This window comes from Phyllobates terribilis, unplaced genomic scaffold (assembly GCF_046119375.1).
Source record: "Phyllobates terribilis strain yellow unplaced genomic scaffold, ASM4611937v1 Scaffold_7__3_contigs__length_470593459, whole genome shotgun sequence".
Classification (NCBI taxonomy): domain Eukaryota; kingdom Metazoa; phylum Chordata; class Amphibia; order Anura; family Dendrobatidae; genus Phyllobates; species Phyllobates terribilis.
This window is the reverse complement of record NW_027362767.1, coordinates 111510246-111537049: the sequence shown is the minus strand read 5'-3', so window position 1 is coordinate 111537049 and position 26804 is coordinate 111510246. Positions and strand designations below refer to the sequence as shown.

At 43.9% G+C, this 26804-nt stretch overlaps 1 protein-coding gene across 2 annotated transcripts in view; it reads right to left on the bottom strand.

The window, feature by feature from the left end:
* Positions 1-1448: 1448 nt before the first annotated feature.
* Positions 1449-26804, bottom strand: part of PLA2G4F (phospholipase A2 group IVF) — a 114148-nt gene continuing 88792 nt past the window's right edge. For both annotated transcript variants that reach the window (XM_073639097.1, XM_073639098.1), the window contains 5 exons: positions 21877-21984; positions 14635-14829; positions 14334-14500; positions 7967-8153; positions 1449-1764 (listed from right to left, as the gene is read on the bottom strand). In XM_073639097.1, the coding sequence (XP_073495198.1) occupies positions 1523-1764; positions 7967-8153; positions 14334-14500; positions 14635-14829; positions 21877-21984 (899 nt within the window). In that variant the 3' untranslated portion in view covers positions 1449-1522. The remainder of the gene's footprint in view (positions 1765-7966; positions 8154-14333; positions 14501-14634; positions 14830-21876; positions 21985-26804) is intronic.

The following is a 26804-nucleotide window of genomic DNA, read 5'->3' as shown; positions in this document are numbered from 1 at the left end:
GACAAACAGAAGTTACTGAATGCCGGGGAGAGCATTAAAGCAGAGGCATAATGTCCCCTCTGCACAGAACCTCCCCTGTGTGTGGTGAAGATAGGTAGAGACAGTCATTATATGGGAGTACGAGCAGGAGGAACTGAAGCACGCGTAGCCTGGGAGTGATGAAAGAAGACGCGTCAAGTAACAAAACAGAGGGTAAAGACTGACCAGGAATGGGATTTGTGGTTAGTTGAGCAGAATTAAATTCTCCTGGACTTTTACAAGCGTGCATATTCTGCAGAGTACAAACTTTTTGCAATTTGTGCCACTTAAATTCAGCAAAATGGCAGTCAGATGCGGATGCCACTTTGCTAAAAAAAAAAAAAGTAGAGAATCAGGGAAACTAAAAAAAAAATAAAAATAAAAACTTCTCACCACTCAACTGTCCTGCCATCCCCCCATCTGGTCCTTCATGCCTATGCTTTTCCACATCGCGCGCCGCTTCACAACAGGCCATAGCTTCTGCCATGACTATGCTTTTGACAGCACTTGTAAGTGGCCTAGTTGCGCTTCATGCTACGGCTGGAAGTCAAGTGCCCAATGGGGGGAAGGTGAAAAACAGATTCATAGGACTGGATGTTGGTCTGTGGTGACGGTGGCAGGATAGGCGAGTTTAAGGGAGTATTTTATTAATTTATTTTTTTAACATCCTTATTTTTTATGATTTTGGGTCTAGAGAGAGTGCTCTGCTAGCAATCTGGGGAGAGCACAGTTCAGACCAGCAGTGTGAACATTACAGAGAATATTACTATTTTTAACAGTGAATATGTAATATCGCTTGCATATCAGACATGATATTTACTTAAAGGCATTTATATGTCCTCAGTGTTTGCATGGATTTTCTCCAGTTTCCTCCCACACTCCAAAGACATACTGATAGGGAATTTGATTGTGAGCCCCAATGGGGACAGTGATTATGATTTCTGTAAAGCGCTGCAAAATATGATGGCACTATACAAGCAAGCATAATAAATAAGAAAGTATACCTTATTTAATAAAATAGGAGTACATGTGATAATTAAAAAACTTTGTAATGTGTAATCATGGAAAAGTAAATTTTCCTCACTTTACAGAAGCCTGTAGTTCACCTTTCCCCAACTTTGGTTGTTTTTTGTAAATGTTTAGAAATTAAAATAAAACCAGTAAGAAATGGTGGTAAAATAGTAAGTAACCATAATAAGCAGCAGCATTTCCCCGCTCATTATTTGTTTTTGGCAAGTTGGTACCCATGCTACAGTTGTTACCAAAAGTTTTGAGAGTGACACAAGTTGTGATTTTCACGTTTGCTGCTCCAGTGGTTTGCCATCTCTGGAGTTGTGCTTCCTTTTAAAGTCTTCAACATTCAAACTTAAAATCAATAAAAATACTGTAAAATAGAACATTTTATTTTTCAGTGAATATTAATTCAACCCATTTACAAATGAAAATAGCTTTCATGGCACATCTTGTAGTTTGAGTCTAGTTTGTTCTTTCAGTAAACAAATTTTCACTTTTTTCTTTTCTTGTTTAATCCACGGTAGGTCCTTTTATTTCTCCTTCGTTCTAGTGCTGCTTTGAGGCCACTTTTAATCATTTGTTCATTGTTCAACACATTGTAACGATTCATCACCACTAATCTATTAAAATCATTGGACTCGTAGGTGAAATTTTTTGTTCTGTAAGGAGAATCATTTTTATTCAGCACAAAATCCCCAAAAACCTTTTCTTCATCTGTTTCACGGAAAACTCCTGTAACATTTAAAAGAACAATTAAGAAAGTTTATCACATCCACTCAACAGGCAAAAAAACAAAGAAAAAAAATATATACGGTACGTTCCTGTTCGTCCCCTGGAAGTTAATTATCCTCCAATTTTCCTAAAGATTTTTCCCCCTTGTTTTGCACTTTTGAAATTCAGAAGAAAATACATTACGAACACTGAATTATTGCAGTTTTCCAAGGCACTTACTACCTACAAATTGTTGAAATAGGGGAAACATGTTTTGAAAAGGTTTCCTTAAATGCCGTGCATCTATAAACCAACTGCAAACCTGCGACTCTTCATGGTAAAATGCAGCTTTTCTCCTGCATTTCAAAAACACAAAAAATGTCACCTAAAATAGTAAGAAAATAAACCATCTAAAGCCTCATGTGTACTATTTTATTTTCTTCTCCCCAGGGTATATTTTACTTTTTCTTCTACTTACCTTGTTTTTCCATTCATTAACACTTTGACGCACCTTTATGCTATGGTGAAGTGTTATTTACCGCACCATGCCGTACACGCTTCTCCAGAAAGCCTGCGTGAGCAGCAGCAAAACGCACGTCGGGGAGCTTGGCTGCCGAACCCTCCTCTTTCGTGGTTCTCCATGCTGCGTCCCACGGTATTTTGTGGTAAGCATTACCTATAGTGATCTGCCCCATGGAGTGTAGGACCTAACTTTAGGCAATATATATTTTTTGATTCCCTCCTGGGCCTTTGTTTAAACTGACATATGTTGCCATGTGGTATCTTCGGTGGGTTCTGGTAGGGTGTATTAGCCATTTTTCCCAGCACACTGCACTTTTTGTCTGTTATATTTTATATTAATATATTATGCACTTTATGCCTTGTTATTATATGATATTATATTATCAATAAAAAACTATTTTATGCCATACTCTTTGTTCCTCTTGGTTTTTATCTGTACCTTGGAGTAGGCATGTGGGTTGCGGACACGGGACTTTGACCGGTTGCCCAGTAACCTACTTATAACATGTCAGCCATTGTTTATATACCATGTCGTGCATGTACTTTTCAGAGATGGAGCAGTTGAAGGGGCCGTGCCCATGCCAACCGTGGAAGCCATGAGTGCAGATACAGTACAGACCAAAAGTTTGGACACACCTTCTCATTTAAAGATTTTTCTGTATTTTCATGACTATGAAAATTGTACATTCACACTGAAGGCATCAAAACTATGAATTAACACATGTGGAATTATATACTTAACAAAAAAGTGTGAAACAACTGAAAATATGTCTTATATTCTAGGTTCTTCAAAGTAGCCACCTTTTGCTTTGATGACTGCTTTGCACACTCTTGGCATTCTATTGATGAGCTGCAAGAGGTGGTCACCGGAAATGGTCTTCCAACAATCTTGAAAGAGTTCCCAGAGATGCTTAGCACTTGTTGTCCCTTTTGCCTTCACTCTGCGGTCCAGCTAACACCTAACCATCTCGATTGGGTTCAGGTCTGGTGACTGTGGAGGCCAGGTCATCTGGTGTAGCACCCAATCACTCTCCGTCTTGGTCAAATAGCCCTTACACAGCCTGGAGGTGTATTTGGGGTCATTGTCCTGTTGAAAAATAAATGATGGTCCATCTAAACGCAAACCGGATGGAATAGCATGCCGCTGCAAGATGCAGTGGTAGCCATGCTGGTTCAGTATGCCTTCAATTTTGAATAAATCCCCAACAGTGTCACCAGCAAAGCACCCCCACACCATCACACCTCCTCCTCCATGCTTCATGGTGGGAACCAGGCATGTAGAGTCCATCCGTTCACCTTTTCTGCGTCGCACAAAGACATGGTGGTTGGAACCAAAGATCTCAAATTTGGACTCATCAGACCAAAGCACAGATTTCCACTGGTCTAATGTCCATTCCTTGTGTTCTTTAGCCCAAAACAAGTCTCTTCTGCTTGTTGCCTGTCCTTAGCAGTGGGTTCCTAGCAGCTATTTTACCATGAAGGCCTGCTGCACAAAGTCTCCTCTTAACAGTTGTTGAAGAGATGTGTCTGCTGCTAGAACTCTGTGTGGCATTGACCTGGTCTCTAATCTGAGCTGCTGTTAACCTGCGATTTCTGAGGCTGATGACTCGGATAAACTTATCCTCAGAAGCAGAGGTGACTCTTGGTCTTCCTTTCCTGGGGTGGTCCTCATATGAGCCAGTTTCTTTGTAGCGCTTGATGGTTTTTGCAACTGCACTTGGGGACACTTTCAAAGTTTGCCCAATTTTTCGGACTGACTGACCTTCATTTCTTAAAGCAATGATGGCCACTCGTTTTTCTTTACTTAGCTGCTTTTTTCTTGCCATAATACAAATTCTAACAGTCTATTCAGTAGGACTATCAGTTGTGTATCCACCTGACTTCTGCACAACACAACTGATGGTCCCAACCCCATTTATAAGGCAAGAAATCCCACTTATTAAACCTGACAGGGCACACCTGTGAAGTGAAAACCATTTCCGGTGACTACCTCTTGAAGCTCATCAAGAGAATGCCAAGAGTGTGCAAAGCAGTCATCAAAGCAAAAGGTGGCTACTTTGAAGAACCTATAATATAAGACATATTTTCAGTTGTTTCACACTTTTTTGTTAAGTATATAATTGCACGTGTTAATTCATAGTTTTGATGCCTTCAGTATGAATGTACAATTTTCATAGTCATGAAAATACAGAAAAATCTTTAAATGAGAAGGTGTGTCCAAACTTTTGGTCTGTGCGTATATATATATATATATATATATATATATATATATATATATATATTTATGCTTTGCTTCTTTTACAGACTAAATAATATTTTATCAAAAATTTATATTTTTGAATCGCCAAATTCTGAGAGCTGTAACTTTTTTATTTTTTTGCACTGTAAGCCATATTAGGGCTTGTTTTTTTGCGGGACGGTTTGGCGTTTTCATTTATAACTTTTTTTTTTCATACGACTTTTTGATTGCTTTTTATTCAATTTTTGCGCCAGTATGATGAAAAAGTGTCATTTTTATGATAAATAACATTCCAGTTTTATAGTTTAGGTCGCTCCAGACGTGGCGATACCAATTATGTGTACTTCGTTTATTTTTGTTTAACGCAAGAGCAGCATTTTTAGTGGCGAAACGGGTTTGTGTGTTTTGTGTGCACTCTTTTATGTTTTGTTTTTTTTACTTTTATACATATTTTCTAGTACTTTTCTTTTTTGTTAATTTTTCACCTAGTCGCACTGTGGGACATGAATATTTCTTACTCTGATCGTTGGTCTCATTCATTGCAGTACTTGTATACTGCAGTGCGTGAGACCTGTCGGTGAGTTACTGACCGAGACTATGAGATCCGGCTTGTTGCTGGATCTCACAGGACACCGTACACTGGGGTCATCAGATGACCTCAGGATACATGGCAACGATCGGCACAAGCGATGTTCGCGGGGGTGGAGGGAGAGGTTGGGGGCGATGCTGCCAAAGATGGTCTTTTAACTCTTTTTTAACCACTTCGATACCGCTGCTGTGATGGACAGTGGCATTTAAAGTGGTTAATCGGCCCAGATGGGTAACAAAACCGGACCGGGGGCCGATACCGCAAAGTATCCGCTGTCACCTGCGGTAATTACACCCCCATGGAGGCGCTATTCACTTATTCTTCAGCGCCATTAAAAAGTGTCGCTGAGGAATAAGGCCCCCTAATGACCGACATTAAAAGGCGTACCAACAGTTGTTAAGGGGTTAAGAAGGACAATGTATCTGTAAAAATTGGATGGTTTAGCCATATAGGACATGATTTTTGCACACCCATGGAATGGGTGAGTCAAATCTGATATACAGAAGAAACGACTTGATGCTGCGATTTTTTTTCTGTGACAAAAAAAAAATGTCAACCTGAACTGCCCAACATTAGTCTGAAAGCCGTCCATGTGAGGTCATTTTTATCACGGACAACTCTCGGACTGAATGTATGGTGGCATGAAAGTACCCCTATGGTGGGCCTTTGTATCCAGCTTTTAGTACACTTTCTGCAGATTTTTTGGGGGCCACTCCCTACTTTGATAACCACCTCTTCAAAATGGAGGAATTTTGCCATCCATCACAATGCTCTGATCGGCCCTACTGTGGGCAGTGCTGTATTATGCTCTGCTCACAGTAGGGCAGAGCAGAGCGCGCCTGTGCGGTCCTGTGAGGCTCCTGCGCAGGCACGATATCTTGGTTCACAATCTGGATGACGCATCTACATCAATTAAAGCAGGACTACGCGATTAGGAGCAGAGAGAAGGGACAGACGCCGCAGTGAGGACGCCCTTCGGACCGGACCACCGTCATTTACATACAGCGCGGGAGCATATAATGGTATTTTTTGGAGTATACAGGGCAAGTCAGGAGCTGATAGACACGTTTGTGGGATATAGAACAGGAGCAGTTAACGGTGGCGGCAATTGTTCTTCGGCTCGAAAACTGGTAACAAGTTGCCTTTATATAAATAAAAAAAAATAAAAAAAAAACACACACCAGGAGTTTCTATATATGAATTGTGAAATGCTGAAAACTCAGTAGCTCCCTCCCAAAAGTAAAGAAAACTTATTGGAGATATGTCTCCTATATGTCATTTTTCAACCATTTAAATAGGAGCTATCATCAACTTTTGCTCTTATTTTGTTCCTGCTGCTCTCCTTAGTATTCCATTTTTTTAAATGTTATTTTTTTAAAAGCAACAATATAGTTTGAAAACTAATTGTTATGGTCTTTACAATGGGGGGGGGGATTATCTGGGATTAGGATTCTCTGGAACGTTATGACAGATTTAAAAAAAACAAAATAAAAAAAACAGGGGAGCAGCAGGAATAGAAGAAAAGTGAAATTGAGCCAATTTTGAACTGGCGACAGATCATCTATTGATGGAGACACCTCAATTTCCCTCCCATCAATATCTATGGAATCCTACTCCTGTGCTGTGTAATGATATTCTGACTGTTCTTCAAAATATGGCTCAAGCTTGGCTTCGCCAAGTCACTGCTCGTCAGCAAATGATCTTCAGAGTAAGAAAGGATGGATATATACAATAACCCTGCGAGAGTGAGAAAGTCCATACATCTCAGACGTGCAACAGATCGGAATTTTCTGGCATCGCTATGGTAAATCTGCTGTAAAATCCACGTCAGTTAAACAGCCAATAAGTATGTAAGGCAAGGGAACTATGCAGGGAGAATTGTCTGGGGTAGGGGGATTACGGCCTGCGTAAATCTACCCTTAGGTTAGAAATACAAAAACAGTTTTTGGTGTTTTTTTTTTTTTTAAGCAAAAGCTAAAAATGAATCTGGTAGAAAAAGGATTACAAGTTCTAATTATATATGTCCCATCTGTTTTGAATCCTTTTTACCTTTGCCACAAAAATGGCCAAAATAAGTGCAATTGTGATTTGTTAGAGACCATCTCCTTCATTTGCTGCTTACAGATATCCATGTGTGCAGTAAGCTGCAGAAACAGCCGCAAGCTGAAGTTTGCTACAGATTTTTATAGTCACAGAAATTTTCAGCAACATACCAGGTCGTGCACGACCATATTTTCTATTCCAAACTATATTTTACATTTTTGTCAGTGCAAACACAACTGCGTATCTGACTCTGTGTCTCTTCTATACAGTAAATGAGAGTCACTCGATTATGTCGCCCAAACCATGAATCAGAGTGCTCCAGCGTTTGAGAAAAACTATGGTTTGAAGATCCGTCCGGAACTATAGGGACACTAGACTAATCAGGCACTGTCACTGTCCGGCTTCTCCCACAGATCTAGGTGATCGACAGGTCTCTACCACCTATGTACACACACGGCAGAGACCAATCGCTCATATGGAGCAGTGCTCGGATAAGCCTCTCGTCTCTCCAGACTGTCTTCTTTTAAATGCCATGCTCGGATTACTAATGCCCACAGTTAGTGCATGAATCAGATGACACTCTCAGTCTTTTAAACATCTCAATAAATTGGTAAGTGCAAATCTGCTGCAACTCGCAAGGAAAAAGCAATCATACACAAAGCTGCAACTGCATCACTGTTGCGTCTCTCACCGCATCTGGCAATATTTTTCTTTATATTCCACAACATTGGATTCCTTCTATTTCCGTAGGGTATACATCATTCAGCAATACTGGTATATCAACTGAGGAAGGAAACTGAATGACCAGAAATGCCATGTGGAACAATTACCTGGTTCTTTGTAAGCACGGAATGTATCATTTACAAGAGGAAAGTGAAGCACTATGGGAACTCTTGGATTAGCGCCATCCATGAACATATAACATTCTTTAGGGTTTTTCTCATCTGCTTCCGTCACCGTGATATCGGGAAAGGCGATGCCTCTTTCCTTACAGTATTTTGAGGTTAACCGAAGAACCTTTAAGTAAGGAAAAAAATAAGGATGATTATTATTAAATAGTGTTTTTCTGGAGTCCGAGATGGAGGCATTTGTAATGTCTAGTACTGCTTAGTATCTTGGCCATAGTATATACATACATCTTAATGCATCTTATTTAATAACCTATATTGCCATACATGTCACTTCTGCCATATTTCAAAATGGAACCCTGCTTACATCATTAAATAGATCCATTGAACCTGGTGAGGCAGGTGTATTTACTTTTAAAATTTATGTCAGAATGGCTATATGATCCTTTTTGAAAAAAAAAAACAACTGAAACTCCTCCCTGTTGCTATTGAAATCTTACACTGCTCAGTACAAGCCGCAGTTGTCAGACTGGGTGGAGACTGAAGTTTTAATCCAGGAGCATTCAGCCATTCTGACATGAATTTTCAAACTAATACACCGGCTTCATCAGGTGCAGAAAAATTAATAATAAATGCAGCTTGTACTGTGAAATATGGTGACACATCAACTTTAACATTCTTTTTAAAGACAACTGAGTAACTAGTCCTTTATCTTTATTCTAGTATTTTATAGTATTATAAAATGTTTTAGTGCGTCAGGTACTGGCCTTGGTCTTCAATCTTTTTTTTTTTGTGTGTTTTTCAGTTATAGATGACTTTTGTGCCTTAATGACTCATAAAATACAGGGGTTATTTATTTTCTAGCGCTTATTTTGACATCAGGGATTTCGTATTGCATAGTTGACTCTCCTTTGGGAGTAGCCAGCAGAGTTGCCACAATAGATACTGACACCAAAGATGACTTATCACATGTCCCAAAAAAATGAGTTTATTACCTTGCCAAAATCCCTGCGCTGCTCTGAATCCACCTCCAAATTCCATATTTAATTTCGTCCGTCCATTGTAGAAATATGCTTTTCTTTTCTATTCTGTCGCCAGAAATGCTTGTGGTCCGAGATGAGGTTTCATTAATTTTTACTCTTGGGGTGTGCTGTTCTTCCCCTCTATGATGCTGCCCAATCAGAACTCCGCAGCATGTGAAACAGGTTGGACAGAGTGATCTTGCGAGACCAGGATATAAGATGACTAATGAGTGCAGAGAAGTCATGTTTGGAATTGGGAGATCTTGTAAGATCACGTTGTGTTCAATCAGTTTCAGATACTGCCTAGTGGCGATTGGGCAGCGTCATAGAGGGGTAGGACTACACACCCCAACACAGGGACGGAATTAAAAATGGAAAGCAGCACATTCAGGGCAGCACAGGGATGTTGACGAGGTAATAAAGACGTTTGGCTCAGCTGGTTGATCAGAAGAGGCCAATGCCAGTATAAGGTTTACACCAGCAATAATAGATATTTGTAATTTGCAATAAAATGTTTAATATTGAAGACATATATTGCATTCACACTCACTTGTAGGGTACAACACAGTTCATTAATTTCTACTCCACCCCAAATAGTCTACAATTTGGAAAGTAATGAACAAAAGAAGGTAGTTTGTGATGAATATGGATTTGTGTTTTGCCCTCTTACCCATTGCTTTAAAATAAATGCAGGCTTATTTCCTTAAATTGTTCTATCAATATATCTACCAAGCAGCATTCACAACATTTCAAAGGCAGGTGATGGGCCCCCAGGGCCGTGGGGTACCCTTTGGGAGGAATCACGGTGGCTGGCCCAGGGCGGTCAGTGCACAAAGGGGTATCACTTATTAGTAAAATGTTCAGAGAGTTTGTGATGCCACCTGTGGTGTCTGGTGAGGATCAACAGCGCTGCAACAGTCCTCTGAGGCAGATGTCAGGTCAGCTAAAGATAGTTCGGATCCCCACAGGCGGAGCAGGCCTCAGGGCAGTGTAAAATAGATGAATGGTGAGCTGGGCGTTGAAGTGCGGGGGAGGAAGAATGGCGCCGGTGAAGAAACAGTCGGAGGCTGTTCGATGCAGTCGTCCAAGATTTTACTTACAGTTCTTGGGCAATTCACAAGTGCACTTTACAGGTGAAGGCCTCTCCCGTCGCGCCGCGTCCACCGGACAGGGGTTCAATCCTTCTTCAAGCAGCTTAGGAATGCCAGGCGGAAACCCACTTTCTCATGTTCCTACTTTGACCGTCTTCACACCTGGTCCTTCTCTGCTCTACGCTGCCCACTTTCAATCCCGCTCGGGTATGCTGAAGTCCTTCCTGTACGTCAGATCCGGGACCAACCTGACCCCCTGGAGATTAGAATGAAGCAACCGATCCCTCCTGACACCTGGCAGGAGCGGGGCGTACGGGTGCCGTCCTGCCATACCCCCTGGGATCCCTTCCTTAGAACGGAGCCTACTCCCTGCTCCCCTCCGGGGCCTCTATCCTGGACCCTAACTTGTGGAGCAGAGCTCCTGATGAGCCTCTGCTCCCGGACTGTTCCTCTCAACAGCCCTCACTAAACTCCCCACTTTACTCTAATGGCTTTCCTTCTATATCTACTGTATAAGTGCTTCCTGTATCTGCTTCCTCCACCCACACCCACCACTGGTTCCCCCTACCTTTGGGTTCCCCCCACTCCAGCCAGGGACAGGGCTCAGCAGCTGCGCTCTGAATGTTGCCCCTCCAGCCGGCCTGGAGCAGTGTAGTGTTGGATGCAGGTGTTGGGGTTCCGTGCAGCACTCCCATCTCACCTGAGAGAAGGGAGACACCACACCTCTGGGTGAGGTGCAGTATCTCTGTGGCGACTGAACCCTCAGGGGCACCACACAGGGAGTTCTGTAGATCAACTTGTCTAAAGTTTCAGCTCCGATTGCAGCCCACTTATCTTCTAGCAACTTCCAACAGTGATCTTGGCTTATTACTTGCACATGTCAAGTTCATCTATCCAGATGATCCAAAAGGAGTTCATCTGGATTGCCCTCAGGCGCTCTGCTGGAAATCAATCACTATTAGGTTCTCTAGGATCAATAGATCCAACTGATGTGCCCCCTGGGGCCGTTGGGTACTCGGAAGCCGGGCCCGTCAGTTTCTTTTGGGGTAGTCACGGTGGCAGTGACCCAGTCCGTGGCCCAGGGCGGTGAATAAGAAAAGAAAATGGAGGGGAATAAAGTTTTGGGGGTAAAGTTTCATGACGCCACCCGTGGTATGCAGCTATAGGTGGCCGCCGCTATTGTTCAGATCCACTAGGGCTGTTGGTGATGCAGCAGAGATGGTTCAGCTCTCCACGAGTAGAGCTAGGCACCAGGGCAGTTTAATACAATTTAGATGTTGGTGTTGTAGTGCAAGGCAGGTGACGCAGCAATTAAGTCAAGGACACATCGGGGTGCAGTCTTCAAGTGTTTACTCACAGTTTTTACAGTGTTCCAGATTACAACGGCTAGCCAGGTTATAACAGCCCACCGAGTCCTGTGTCCTACGGGAAAGTGATCCAGCCAACTCTCACATAACTTGGGTGCACTTGATCTGGACCCCCCTTCTTGTGTACCTTCCCAGGTCATCTCTCTGTGCTGGCTCTCGACCCACCTGCCCTGCGCCTCACACACAGTGTCCCGAGCCAGTGGCCCCGGGCCTTGTCGGGCTACGTCCTCTCTGTCCCCTTTGGTCCTATATGGCCACCTTTTCAGCGAATGTGTGTGGTTTTTGCTGCAGAACTTAGAGATACCGCAACCTCCGGTATGCTAGCAGAGTCTTGTAGTCCTCCACTAGTCTGGGGCCGGTCCCCTACTGAGACCTGATCCCTTAACGATCAGCGTGAACTCGGGCGCACGGGTGGACTCCGCACTTTCTGTGCCGCTAGGAATCCTTTCTTGGTCTTTGGAGCCTTTCTCACTGCTCCGGTCTTCTCACTTCACTCCCGGTGACAGACTCGTGTCACCAACTGCTCTGACTGACTAACTCTCTCTCTTCCACGGTCCTCGCTCACTGCGCTCTTGCTCCTAGGACCCCCTTATCGATCTTTCTACCCTTTTATACTCTGTCAAGTGACCCACGTCACCAACTGTCACTATGTGGTCCCCTCTACCTTCAATCCTTCCTTCAGTGCTCCCCTAAACTACTTCCTCCACCCACCTCCTCTACTTCGTTCCATCCTCCAGACAGGGACCGGGTCTGTGCTCTCCCTCAGGAGCAATCTCGCCCTTCCCTGCTGGAGTGATGTGGTGTTGGATGTGAGTGTGTGGGTCCAGGGTAGTGCTCCCTCCTTACCAGAGAGTGGGGTACCACACCTCTGGCTGAGATGCAGTACCTTTGTGGCGACTGGACCCGCAGGGGCGCAACACAACCATATAGTAGGAGGTTATGTGTAGTTTTCATAGGTAAAAGGTATCTAAGGGGTAACGTTTCTCCTAGTGGAGAGTGACAAGCCTAGCCTGGCATGTCAGATTGAGGAGACTTATACGCCATGCATGTTCCTCTAGGAAATTAAATATACAAATTGCCTCTTCAGAGAGGAAGTGGACTAGAACCCTAGTGCCACCTATTGGAAGCAGTGGTCCTAAAAGTCACAGGTGAAAGTGTGTCTCTTGTAGAGTTTTTGACAAGGATCGAATTGAATATCAGGCACATCCTACCTACCCTGTACTACCTCCCATCTAAAAAATACAGAATTCTATATCCTTTGTTGGAATTATTTCAACAATGACCATCTGCCCTACACCTGGGATTTCCCTCTTTGCTTACAAGCTTGGCATAATGGTCAAATCTAGGTTTTACGCAACTCTGAGGATCTACCCAACTGCACCTCACTTGTCTGCCTCTCTTCTGTGGACATAACTGATTGGCCAACCATCACAGTTCCACAGAATCGTGACTATTTCAAGCCTCATCTTCAAAGGGAAATTATGAGAGGCCAGAGGAGAGCATCACCAGAGACCTTCACCCTCCCTTCATCAGGTTAATGAGTGGTAATGCACAATGGGGGCATTTAGTACAGCTGAGCTTTTTTGTTTTATTTGATTGCCATTTCACACACTTATTTGACATATCCTCAAAACGGATTACCAAACAGTCACTTGGTTCATCTCTAGGACCAGCCTGGGCCATAGTTCTACTGTCCTAGTTAGGTTTCTACCCAAGATGGAACCAGAAAAAGGGACTCCTGACATGCTTTTGGATACATGTTCTTATTTTGATTGCTTGTGTCATGGGCATTACTGTTATTCTACTTAGTCTATGGCCCCACTATCTGTATTTTTTCTCAGGAGTGGGTGATAAATGCAGAAGTAGTGACGTGTTTCTATTATACATTTTTTCTGATTGTTCTTCACCTGGTTTTGGCTCTCACTTTTGAGAAAAAAATACTGACCAAATACTGATAGTGAGACTGTGGCCTTAAAGTGATAACGGTAGGGAAGGCTGGAGGTGCTAATAAGATTGTAAATGTTTAGGAGTCTGAATTTCTTTAGTGGGTTTAATTCTAGTTATATTTATCAGGTCCACAAGTTACTAGAAGCACTTCTATATGCCACTGTTATGAATGAAGGTTACACACTGTAGTAACATCCCATCGCAAAGCTGCAATTCTAGGGGATCATCTCCCTCATCAAACTCTCCCCCCCTCCATCTGCATGCAGGATAAAGAATACTGTGTACTATTGTGTCCTTGTGAAGAAAAAGCCTGTGGTTGTGTATGCATAGAAGTGTTCTGCTAAGAGATCTAATCTATGCTGAATTATGCTACTGAGGAAACTGTAACACTGTGCCTTGTGAAGAAACTACTGTATTGTTACAGGAGCCGGTTGCTCAAGAAACTCTGACTGTACTGAAATGTTGCTGTAATATCCCTAAATTGCACTGGCCGTGCTTCATATTAAATTCCACTGTTAAACTGTTGAAAAAGACTCTTGTCAGATGTGTCTGGTCAGAAATTGAATCTATTGTGTGCCTGAGAGAAGCTGCAGCCTATGGTCGCCCTGAGTAACGGTTCCCCCAGGATTCCAAAGAATTCATGAAACCCATCTCGCCCTATCTGAACCTAAAGGCGTGCGTGTATCATCACTAATATATTAATAAGAAGAGGGCCCAGTACTGACCCCTGTGGTATCCCAATTTGGCCTCTCCCACTCAGACTCTTACATGTGTTCTTTTTTCCTGATTCCAATAGCGTAGCTCAAAGGACTGTTTGTTTTCTACTTAATATATCCCAACACTTAAAGTTCCGAACGTTACCTGTCAGTGGTTATGTATTATCCGTGCACATGTTTCTACTAACACTTTAGACTTGACCTACCTCAAATGGATCTTTCCAAGAGTAGTTGAATGACAATATGATATCAACATCCCTCTCTGCCTGTAGCACCAGTGGGAAAGGAGAATTTATAGAGAATCCTCCATCCACAAGGTATAAATTTTCCTTCATTGGGGTTAAATGGTTGGGAAAAGCATCCAAGTGATTTCCTGAGAGATGTACAGAACATACATATGATATTTAAAACAAATGGAAACAACAGGTACATGGCTATAAAGCTAAAAAAAAAAAATAAATCACCATGATCTTTACTGATGTAACGTATATAAAAACTCCTTATTACCTTTCCATGCCACAAACTCTCTTACTCCCATATAGTCCTTGTAAAGGTAGAGGCCTCTGGTGAAGTTATATAGTTCTCCAGCAGTGAAACGGGACTTAAAAAAATCCTGGAAGAGGTTTGAAACAATCCCTCCAGGCATGACCAAACGAGTCTGCAGACGGTTTGGATCACGAAAGTGAAATTTTCTGCAATCATCTAGAGTGAAAAGGGGAAAAAGAATTGAGTGTAACTGCATTTTTGCAAAACTTTACAGTACAAGACAGGAGTGTCTGTTCTAAAGGGATTATGCAGAAGTACTCTCCCTTTCCCAACTTGATTCTTAAAAGCAAGATACTCGCTAAGAGTCAGTTGCTTTATCCAGCGTGAAGTGATGACTATTCAGGCCTAATGTTAGATCTGCGGCAGAGTATGTCTGCTCAATCCCTTCAATGAGTTGGGCGACTGAGTTTGCAGCCAGTTAGACTGGGAAGTATATTTAAAAAAAAATGAGAAATATTTTCTCAGAATTTTTAACTTTTGAAGACAACCATTTTCCTATTTGACAATCTGAGAAGGCGACGAAGGATTAATATACATCTAGCTGGGGTCAGCCCAACTGCATAATTTAAAAGTATTGATAAAGCGAGACTCATCCGATTTTCGGAAGAAATTATTGAGACTTGCGCCACCGAGAACAGCAGCAGACTAAACGATCAGTGAGCATATGATGCCTCTGAGACTATTAAATGACCACCAAGCATGTTGTCAGTCATATAATACTATGCATTGAGAAAGTATGCAGGAGATGTAGGCAACAAAATAGTATTTTAAACAAATTAGATCCATCAGGTGCATGCTAATAGACAAAAATAGCCATGACACACAAAAAAGTAATTCCACTTAAATGGCAAAAAACTCCTCCAATAAGAGTGAAATTACAAACAGGAGAAAAAAAAGTCTTAGTTACTTACCAGTAACGGGATTTTTCAGAACCAATGACAGCACCATGAGAGAGGGGATCCGCCCACCGAGGACAGGAAACCTACAGGTTTAAAAGGGCGGCACCTCTCTTCCGCCTCAATTTGATTTACATAGCATGAGAGGTCCGCCAAGGTTAGTACAACAACAATCCAATTCACAACAATGTGAATATCCATAACATTTTTCCATATCTTTTAATTTTTTTTTTCACCTTATAAGCGTGAGATATGATATACCTAAAGGAGTGCTCCCACAAACGTGAAGGGAAGGAATGAATATAAGGGTGCTGTCATGGGTTCCGAAAAATCCCGTTACCGGTAAGTAACTAGGACTTTATTCGTTCACCCATGACAGCACCACGAGAGAATTAGAGAAAGGAAATTTCTAGGGAGGGACCAAAGCCTGGAGCACCCTTCTCCCAAAGGGGAGATTGGTAGAGACACCCATATCTAACCTATAGTGCTTGTAAAAAGTAGAGGGAGAGGACCAGGTAGCAGTCTTACATATCTCCTCTATGGAGATGTCCATCTTCTCTGCCAAGGAGGTCGCCACTGCCCGAGTAGAATGGGCTTTCAGACCCTCTGGTACTTCCTCACCAGTTGACAAATAAGAGCGATGGCGTCCCTTATCCACTTGGCAATAGTGGATTTTGAGGCCCTATACCCTTTCCTAACCCCCTGGTAACATAAGAAAAGGGACCTATCTTTTCTGTAACCCTCCGCTCCGAGATTGCAAGATACTTAATAACGCATCTAACATCCAGTGTGTAATTTTCCTCCTTCTGGTTTTTAGGGTTTGTACAGAAGGAGGGTAAAACTATCTCTTGGGTTGTGTGAAAAAGAGTTGATACTTTAGGGAGATAGGCCAGTCTGGTTTGAAGATTATTTTATCCTCTAATATTTGAGTGAAGGGGGGGGGGGGGCGTGGATAGTGCCTGGATATCACCTACCCTTCTGGCTGAGGTTAATTCGACAAGAAGTGATGTTTTAAGGGAGACAATTTTTAGGGATGCTGACTCTAAAGGTTCAAAAGGTGGGTGGGTCAGAGCATTTAGGACTAAGTTCAAGTCCCAAGGAGCCAGCTTAGATTTTACAACAGACCTGGATCTAAATGATGCCTTAATAAATCGGGAAATCCAGTAGTTTCCTGCCAGATCACAGGAAAACAAGGCACCTTAGCTGAGACCTGAACTTTCAGTGTACTAGTCACCAACCCCAATTCCAGGCCTTTTGAAGGAATTCTAAAATCTTTCCTATAGGTGCCCCTTCTTCTCCTTTGGCACCTGAGACCGAGAGAAATTTTTGCCAGGTTCTAGCATATATCCGTGTGGTAACCAGCTTCCTACTACACAAAAGGATTTCTATTAGAAAAGGTTTTTCATCCAAATTCTTTAAATAATGCCCTTTCAAATTCCATGCCGTCAGATGTATTCATGGAGCTGGGGGGTGGACAATCAGCCCCTGAGAGAGGAGGTCCAGGATCTCTGGCAGGATCCAAACCAGGGACTCTTCAGCCAGAAGGGTGCTATGAGCAATACTCATGCTCTGTCTGTGTGGCACCCCAGGGGTCCGGTTGCCACAGTGGCATTGCCTCCCTCACAAGGGGTGATGCCATGCTTGAAATCAAGGAGGGGTCCCCTAATCAGGTAACCAGCATACAACACTTTCCTGGCTCCAGACCAGAAAGGGGAGCTCCTCCCCTTGGCAATTGGAATCTGGAGGCGGGGTTAGTAAGTTAGTTGAGAGGAGTTGAAACCAGGACAGCGACGAGGAAGGACCTGGGGAGTGGAGCTGTAAGCCAGCTCACCCCAGAGGAGAGAAGCGCAGAAGAACCGGACACCGGAGTCCGAGGTTGTGGAGTTACTGAAGGCCCAGCAGCAGAAACCAGAGGGCAGGAGACTGCAGGTCTCTTGGCCCCATCAGACGCCCGGCGACATAGCAGCACCATAGGGCCCAGCACCGCCACGTGGGAGCGACACTTAAGGAAGGCCCGAGCTGCCTGCCATACGGGTGAGGACAGACGTTTTACTCAGGGACGATGGCCGCAGCATAGCTACAAGCAGCAGGGCCAAAGAGATTAGCGCAGAGGGAAGGCCTATAACTTCACCTGGCGAGGTGGATCCCCAACTTGCTTCCAGGCCGCCCGGACCTCTACTACCAGCTAGAACCCGTGCCCTGGTATGCTTAACAACCGCAAGTAAAGATGAGAGGAAACAGCCATTAAGTTGTGGACTAGTCATTATCTGCACCATCACCTGCACTACACCGCACCAACAAATCTACCCTATAGTATCACTAGATCCTGCCCTGGAGCTAAGCTCTGCCTGTGGAGAGCTGAACCAACTCTGCTGCGTCACCATCAGCTCCAGAGGATCTGCACCGCAGCGGCGGCCTCATATAGCCGCATACCACAGGTGGCGTCACAAACATCATCTCTAAAACCTTTATTCCCCTTTTACCTTTTCCTTTAATTGACCGCCCTGGGTCACGGACCGGGTCACTGCTACCGTGACACCCCCAGCACCGACCGGCCCGGCTACAGAGTACCCCACGGCCCAGGGGGCGCGTCATCTGTTCTGACTTTCCTTATGACCGATGGAAGCAGGGATAATGGGGGAAAGGCATAAGCCAGACTGAACGTCCATGGAATCAGGAGAGTCTCCACCATCAGGGGATCTTCCCTGGGATTCAGGGAGCAGAATTCTCTAACTTTTCAATTTTGTCAGGTGGCAAATAGGTCCACCACTGGAAGACCCCACATCTGGGTCATCCGAAAAAGAGTTGTTGATTCAATACCCATTCTCCCTCCCTTAAAGTACTGCGGCTCAGGAAATCTTCCTTGGTGTTTTCGCTTCCTTTCATATGTAAGGAAGTAAGGGAGACTAGATGTGTTTCTGCCATCTGCAATAGCTTGTCTGCCACTTTCATTATAGATTTTGATCGGGTACCCCCATGGTGGTTTATATAAGCCACGGCTAAGCGGTTGTCTGAGAACACCCGGACGTCCTGGCCCTGTAAGGATACAAGGAATTTGTTTACTGCTTTATCAATTGCCAATAACTCTTTGGCATTAGAGGAGAATTTTTTCTCTTCTGACCAAACCCCCTGGACCAGTTCTTCTCATTGATGGACTCTCCAACCAGATGGACTTGCATCAGTGACTAACACCTGGGAGGGGCTCAGCACGCAGGGAAACCCTTTGGACAGGTTTCGGTCATCCAACCGCCACCCGAGGGACTGTGTCGAGCAGGGGGATAACGACAATTTACCTTCTAGTTGCCCCCCTAGAACTGACTTATTATACAACACATCCCACTGTAGTGCTCTAGAGTGGAATTGAGCCCATAAGACTGAGGGTAAACAGGATGTTAAGGTACCCAACAGGAGCATGGCATTCCTTAGAGACAGAGGGGACATCTATGGCTTTCTTCACTTGATGCTGAATCGTTCTAATTTTTTGAGACGGTAGGTAAGATTCTTGCTTTTTTGAATCTAGCATGACTCCCAGGAATAGCTGGACCTTTGAAGGAACTAGCTTGGATTTTTGTAGATTTAACAACCAACCTAAGCTTTGTAAGGTCAACATTACTTCCTTCAAGTGACGGTCACAATCATGGAAGGAAATACCTTCTACAAGGAAATCGTCCAGATAGGGGATGAGGAGAATGTTTTTTTTTTCTAACATGAGCCATAGCCTTGGCCACCACTTTAGTGGAAACCCTGGGTGCTACAGCTAGTCCAAAGGGGAGGGATGTGTACTGGAAGTGTTTTATTACACCCCCCATATTCACCGCTACCCTTAAGTACTTTTGGTAATCCGCATGAATGGGTACATGAATTTACCCAAAACTTATCATATAGCTCGATTACCTTACGATAATAAATAGAAGTAACAAAGTTGTAAAAATAAAATATAATTTTTATTGATCATGATTAAAAAGGAATAAATTAAAACAGGATAAGGTACTAATAAATAGAAGACTTATTGGAGACAATTACTGAATGCCAATATAAATATTTATAATGACCATATTAGCAAAAAGCATGTATAAAAAGGAGGAAAAAATACATAGTCATAACAATAATACTCTAACTTATAAGGTGCATATGTGTCTTCGGATCCGTCTCCATTAATAATAACACCCTTTAAAGTCTGTTATATTGGAGCCACACCATAGTACTAATATTATAAGGTAATATTTTACCACTATATTGCTGATATTATTAGCAAGGACAGTAACATTGAGTGAAATCTTAGTGATAATATTATATTGCCCTAGACCACTTAGTTGACTTTTAAGAGAGGATATTGCCTTAGTATGGCTATGAACTATATGTAAGTAGTATTTTTGTGCACATATGCACTTTATAATTACAAGACGCTGTCTTGTAGTTTTTTGGGAGAGGGCCTTGCCTATTTCTTCTTTGATCAGGGATCTTAATCCTGAGGAGAAATCAGGGGTCTCTTCAGCCACAGTTTGATCAATGCATGATCAACAGAGTTTTTTAGGGCAAGAGTCTGGCAGGGGGCTTTTACATAAGGCACACGCCTTGTGCTTGGATTTTGTACCACATTTCTTTCCCTGGAAAATTTAACAAGGAGAAGGAACAATCACCAAGTGAACTTTCACGAAGATCACTTACCCCTTTGCCCAGACATACTGTACTGGGTTTGCTGAAGGATCTTTCTCAGCTGAAGGGTTTTCTCCTGGGGCTGCAGAAATCTTCCCCCTGCTTGAACCTTTCTGGCTGGACCTTGTAGATCCATGCCTCCCCGTGGAACGGATGCTCCCTCCATGAGAACAAGGACAGCACTGGACCACTTGTTCTTGGGGCTCCCCAGGCAGCAGTTGATCTTGTTGCTGCTGCTCCTGCTGCGGCGGCTGCTGCTGCTCGCAATGGCTCATCATGGAATACCACGTGAAGAGCTGGGAAGCACCCCAGCAGTGAAGCCAGCCATTTTTATATTGGCCACTGCCCAGTACTTTCGAGTCACCAGCTGAAAATATTCCAGTACTTCCGGGTGACCATGCGGGCCGCCATCTAGGCTCCGGTCGTGTCATCAGGCCGCACCCACTGCGTCATCCGGCTGCGCACTGCCGGCGCGGCCCACACTTCCTGTTGGTTTTGCATGGGGAGCTGCGGAATTGCAGGCTTCCCCTGCCATCTGAGCCACACTTGAGCGGTCCATCCCCAGGCAGGGGAGGCCAGCTCATCTCACCATCGCTCACCGAGCAAGCCCCCTTGAGCCCACAGTGGCGCCTCCGGGGATCCTGCACCGGCCGAGGCAGAGAATGCATCCCTGCCTGAACCGGCCGGTTGGGTCTGGGACAGGAAGATCTTCCATCTTCGCAGGTAAACCTGACAGGTTCCCCCATCAAGGACAGGAAAAGAAACAGAGGCGGAAGAGAGGTGCCGCCCTTTTAAGCCTGTAAGTTTCCGGTCCTTGGTTGGTGGATCCCCTCTCTCTTGGTGCTATCATGGGTAAACAATAAATGAAGTTCTAGGCTTAAACATAATAATTTATTAACATAGTATAAAGTATGCATAAAATTCATAAAGATGGAAAGGCAGTACATAGGTGACCAGGCAGTAGGAGTACAATGACAATAATAAATAGATATGAATGCAAGAAGAATAGTTCACAGAAATAAAACTGACACGCTGGTCATAGCTATAAAGGCAGACATATACATGTCAAAAATGAATACTTAGTAAACGGCTCACAGCCATAATAATGATGCAGACTGCTAGGTTACCGCAAGAAAAACAGTCCCCAACGCGTGTTTCGAGGGGGTCCCACTGGGCATTATTTTTATATAATTTACCATGGCTGGGTTTCCACAGTTGGGCCCCGATCCTTCTTGGCCTTTTGTCCACATTGAGGTCACTGACACATGTTAAGGTTTTAATACTAAAGGACAGGACGGTCCCGAGTGGGATGGCTTTTACGCTTTTTTCTGTTTTTTAATCAAAAACAGTGTTTACTAAGTAGCCTTTGTTATTTATATGTACTATTGCTTTTTACTTACCAATAACAGGGTACATGTTCATTTTGTTTCCATCTTCGGTTATGTCTGTTTAATGGCCAGTGTGAACATGCTCCCACACGTTGCATGTATACCAACTTATACTCCAGTACATTTCTTTCGGTTTTGTGTTAAATATAGCATTGATTAAAATATCTTACCTCCTGTAAAGCTGCTACACTTTTTATTGTAAAATCATTAGAGCAAAAAAATATTTATGAATATATATAATAAAAGACTTAATCATCCCTTACCAATTACCCTGATAACATCAGTCAATGAATTAAGCCAGCGTATTCCTGTGCCAGATGCCTTAGCCCAAATCTCATCAAGGTTGGCCGCAAAAACACTGCCCCAGACGCCTGGAGAAAAAGAAAAAAGAACCACAAAAAACATGTTTAATATATCCAATCAGGCAAAATGGTCTTAGGAGAGTCTAAAAGAAGTGAAAACGTTCATGAACAGCGGAAATTACATTCATTTTCCAGAATCTATACACTTTGTGCACAATTAGGCAATTTTATTTTTGATGATGAATTTTATTATTGAACAACCACAGTACTATCAGTCTACCCAAAAGTTTAATAAACCTGAATATTTAAGAAAGTAAATGCGGTTTTATCTTTCTTGGGAAAATATCTGTGTGTGTGCAGAATTATTATGCAAGTAAATGAAAAATGTAAATTTTCCCATCTCAATTGTTTATTTTCTTATATTAAAGTGAGAACAACCACCAAACAACTAAAAATGTACAAAAATACATTTCTGACATTTAAAAAAATATATCCGTGACCAATATAGCCGCCCTTCTGGTCTATAACAATCAAACTCAATCCATGGAGTCTGTTACATTTTTTAATCTATAAATCAACTTTTTGGGCAGCACAAACCACAGCCCCCAGACAATGTTCAGAGAGGTGACTGTTTTCTTTCACCATAAATTTCCCATTTAAGAAGAGCCCAGAAGTTCTCAGTAGGGTTTAGGTCAGGTGAGGAAGGGGCCAGGTCATTATTCTTTCATCTTTAAGGCCTTTACTGGCAGCTGAGCAGGGGAGACTTTGATGCTGTTGTGTCACCCCAGGCCTGGATGCCACAAATATTAAAGGCTGTGTCTGAGAGCAGGAGGGAGGCTCCCTGGTCAGGGACCATTAGCATGCAGCACCTCCTGTCCCAGGCCAGTAGGGGGAGCAGGCTGCCCCTATAAAAGCTGGAACTGGGGCAGGGTTAGACAGACCAGAACCCACTTCTGTAGTGTCCAGAAGGGTTCTCAGAGAAGAGGGACAGGTCAGCAGCAGCTGAGGAGTAAGTGAGGCAGAGGAGAGACTGCGAGCCAGGGACAGAGGCGACGAGAGCCGGTCCTGGCTGAGAGAAGTACACAACCAGACATTGAGGTCCGAGGCTGTCAGGGTTGCAAGCCCAGCAGCAGAGAACCAACCCGCGAGGGATTTCAGGTCCCTTGGCCTAAGAAGCCTGGAGGCTCCGCCACACAGAGGGACCAGTAGAGCAAGGAGAAGCAAAAGGTACCCAAGGCCCGAGTCGCAAGCCATACAGGCAAAGTACACGGCCAGCTCAGGGACATGGGCTATTACACCACGAAAAGGGGGATAGTCAGCAAGAGCATAGAGAGAACGGTAGGCCTTCACACTCACCCTGACCAGTGGGGCTCGCCCGAATGCTCTCAGATACCCAGGCCCATTCCTAACCAGTACTCCTGTTGGGTCAGTAATAACATCTGCAATAAAGACCCTGGACTGTTTGAAGCGGACTCTGAACTCTTACTATTGCGGCCTGCACTATCACCCCCAGCATTCACATACACTGCCGTGAGGCTACACTCTTCCCGTGGGGAGTTGTCCTACCCCTGTGCTGCACACCAACACCAGCCTCAGTTGTCTGCCTCGCAGCGGCGGTTATCTCTGACCGTAATCCACGGGTGGCGTAGTCGGACATTCCCAAATCTATAAATAGACTGCCACAGCATTTGGTCTGACCACCCTGAGCCACGGGATCGGGTTGCCACTACTACCCCCAGCAGCCCGGTTCCGGGTGCCCCACTGCCCAGGGGGTGAGTCAGCTTTTGGCGTAGTCGGCAGGATTGTGACCAACCCGCCACAAACGGGTATTGCGTGCCTGAAAAAGACTTTATACTTACCTGAGTGAAGTTTCCCACCATTCGGGGCCATTTCCCGCCAATCGGAGCCGTTTCCCGCCATTGGGCGCCATCTTCGGGACGCCGCGCGGGAAGAAGAGGGGCGTGGACGTCAAAAACGCACGAGACCTGAAGCCCCGCCCTACGCTGAGACGCTGCGCAAGGTCCTGGAAGGAGATCCAGCGGACGCCGACGTCATCACCGAGAAACGCAAGGTCCTCGCCCAGAGCATTGCGAGCGGAGCCGCGGCCTACAGAAAAGGATCGCCGAAAGGTAGGCCACGGTTAACTAGGGGGAAGGAAGATGTCGGACGCGGAGGGACCCTCTACCACCAGCGTAGCCGCTGCAGCTGTGATGCCGTTTTCCATGCCCTATATCCCCGGAACGGCCTGGCTGCCACAGTATGCTGGCGAGTCGCATACCTTGGGCGACTTTAACCCCTTAAGCCCCGCGGGTGGTTTGCACGTTAATGACCGGGCCAATTTTTACAATTCTGACCACTGTCACTTTATGAGGTAATTACTCTCGAACGCTTCAACGGATCCCCCTGATTCTGAGATTGTTTTTTCGTGACATATTGTACTTCATGATTGTGGAAAAATTTCTTCGATATCACTTGCGTTTATTTGTGAAAAAAACGGAAATTTGGCGAAAATTTTGAAAATTTTGCAATTTTCAAAATTTGAATTTTTAAGCCCTGAAATCAGAGCGATATGTCACACAAAAGAGTTAATAAATAACATTTCCCACATGTCTACTTTACATCAGCACAATTTTGGAACCAAAATTTTTTTTTGTTAGGGAACTATAAGGGTTAAAAGTTGACCAGCGATTTCTCATTTTTCCAACAAAATTTACAAAACCATTTTTTTAGGGACCACATCACATTTGAAGTCACTTTGAGAGGTCTTTATGACAGAAAATACCCAAAAGTGACACCATTCTAAAAACTGCACCCCTCAAGGTGCTCAAAACCACATTCAAGAACTTTATTAACCCTTCAGGTGCTTCACAGGAATTTTTTGAATGTGGAAGAAAAAAATGAACATTTAACTTTTTTCACAAAAATGTTAATTTAGACCCAATTTTTTTTATTTTCACAGGGGTAACAAGAAAAAATGGACCCCAAAATTTGTTGTGCAATTTCCCCTGGGCACGCAGATACCCAATATTTGGGGAAAAAATACTGTTTGGGCACACGGCAGGGCTCGGAAGGGAAGGAGCGCTATTTGACTTTTTGATTGTAAAATTTGCTTGAATAATTAGCGGACGCCATGTTGTGTTTGGAGAGCCCATGTGTGCCCAAACTTTGGAGCTCCCCCACAAGTGACCCCATTTTGGAAACTAGACCCCCCAAGGCACCTTTCTAGATGCATAGTGAGCACTTGGAACCCCCAGGTGCTTCACAAATTAATTCGTAAAAATGAAAAAGTGAAAAAAAAAACACTTTTTCAATTTTATGAATCAATTTGTGAAGCACCTGAGTGTTCCAAGTGCTCACAATGCATCTAGATAGGTGCCTTGGGGGGTCTAGTTTCCAAAATGGGGTCACTTGTGGGGGAGCTCCAATGTTTGGGCACACAGCGGCTCTCCAAACGCAACATGGTGTCGCTAACAATTTGAGCCGATTTTCCGTTAAATTTGTTAGAGGACACCATGTTGCATTTAGAGAGTCCCTGTGTGCCCAAACATTGGAGCTCCCCCACAAGTGACCCCATTTTGGAAACTAGACCCCCCAAGGCACCTTTCTAGATGCATAGTGAGCACTTGGAACCCCCAGGTGCTTCACAAATTGATTCGTAATAATGAAAAAGTGAAAAAAAAAACACTTTTTCATTTTTACGAATCAATTTGTGAAGCACCTAGGGGTTCCAAGTGCTCACTATGCATCTAGATAGGTGCCTTGGGGGGTCTAGTTTCCAAAATGGGGTCACTTGTGGGGGAGCTCCAATGTTTGGGCACACAGGGACTCTCCAAATGCAACATGATATCCGCTAACAATTTGAGCCGACAATTTGTTAGCGGATATCATGTTGCATTTGGAGAGTCCCTGTGTGCCCAAACATTGGAGCTCCCCCACAAGTGACCCCATTTTGGAAACTAGACCCCCCAAGGCACCTATCTAGATTCATAGTGAGCACTTGGAACCCCAGGTGCTTCACAAATTGATTCATAAAAATGAAAAAGTGTTTTTTTTTTCACTTTTTCATTTTTACGAATCAATTTGTGAAGCACCTGGGGGTTCCAAGTGCTCACTATGCATCTAGAAAGGTGCCTTGGGGGGTCTAGTTTCCAAAATGGGGTCACTTGTGGGGGAGCTCCAAAGTTTGGGCACAGAGGGGCTCTCCAAACGCAATGTGGTGTCCGCTAACAATTTGAGCCGATTTTCCATTCAATTTGTTAGCGGATACCATGTTGCATTTAGAGAGTCCCTGTCTGCCCAAACATTGGAGCTCCCCCACAAGTGACCCCATTTTGGAAACTAGACCCCCCAAGGCACCTATCTAGATTCATAGTGAGCACTTGGAACCCCAGGTGCTTCACAAATTGATTCATAAAAATGAAAAAGTGTTTTATTTTCACTTTTTCATTTTTACGAATCAATTTGTGAAGCACCTGGGGGTTCCAAGTGCTCACTATGCATCTAGATAGGTGCCTTGGGGGGTCTAGTTTCCAAAATGGGGTCACTTGTGGGGGAGCTCCAATGTTTGGACACACAGGGGCTCTCCAAACGCAACATGGCGTCCGCTAACAATTTGAGCCGATTTTCCATTCAATTTGTTAGCGGACACCATGTCGCGTTTGGAGAGCCCGTGATGTGCCTAAACAGTGGAGCTCCCCCACAAGTGTCCCCATTTTGGAAACTATACCCCTCAAAGATTTTATTAAGGTGTATAGTGAACATTTTGAACCCAGAGGTACGGCACATTATTTGTTTACATTAGGTCATCATATTGAATAAGTTTTCATTATTCTTGAGCGCAAGTGCTCGCTACTTGAGTTTGCATCGGGTACTCAGGTATGCACCATGTA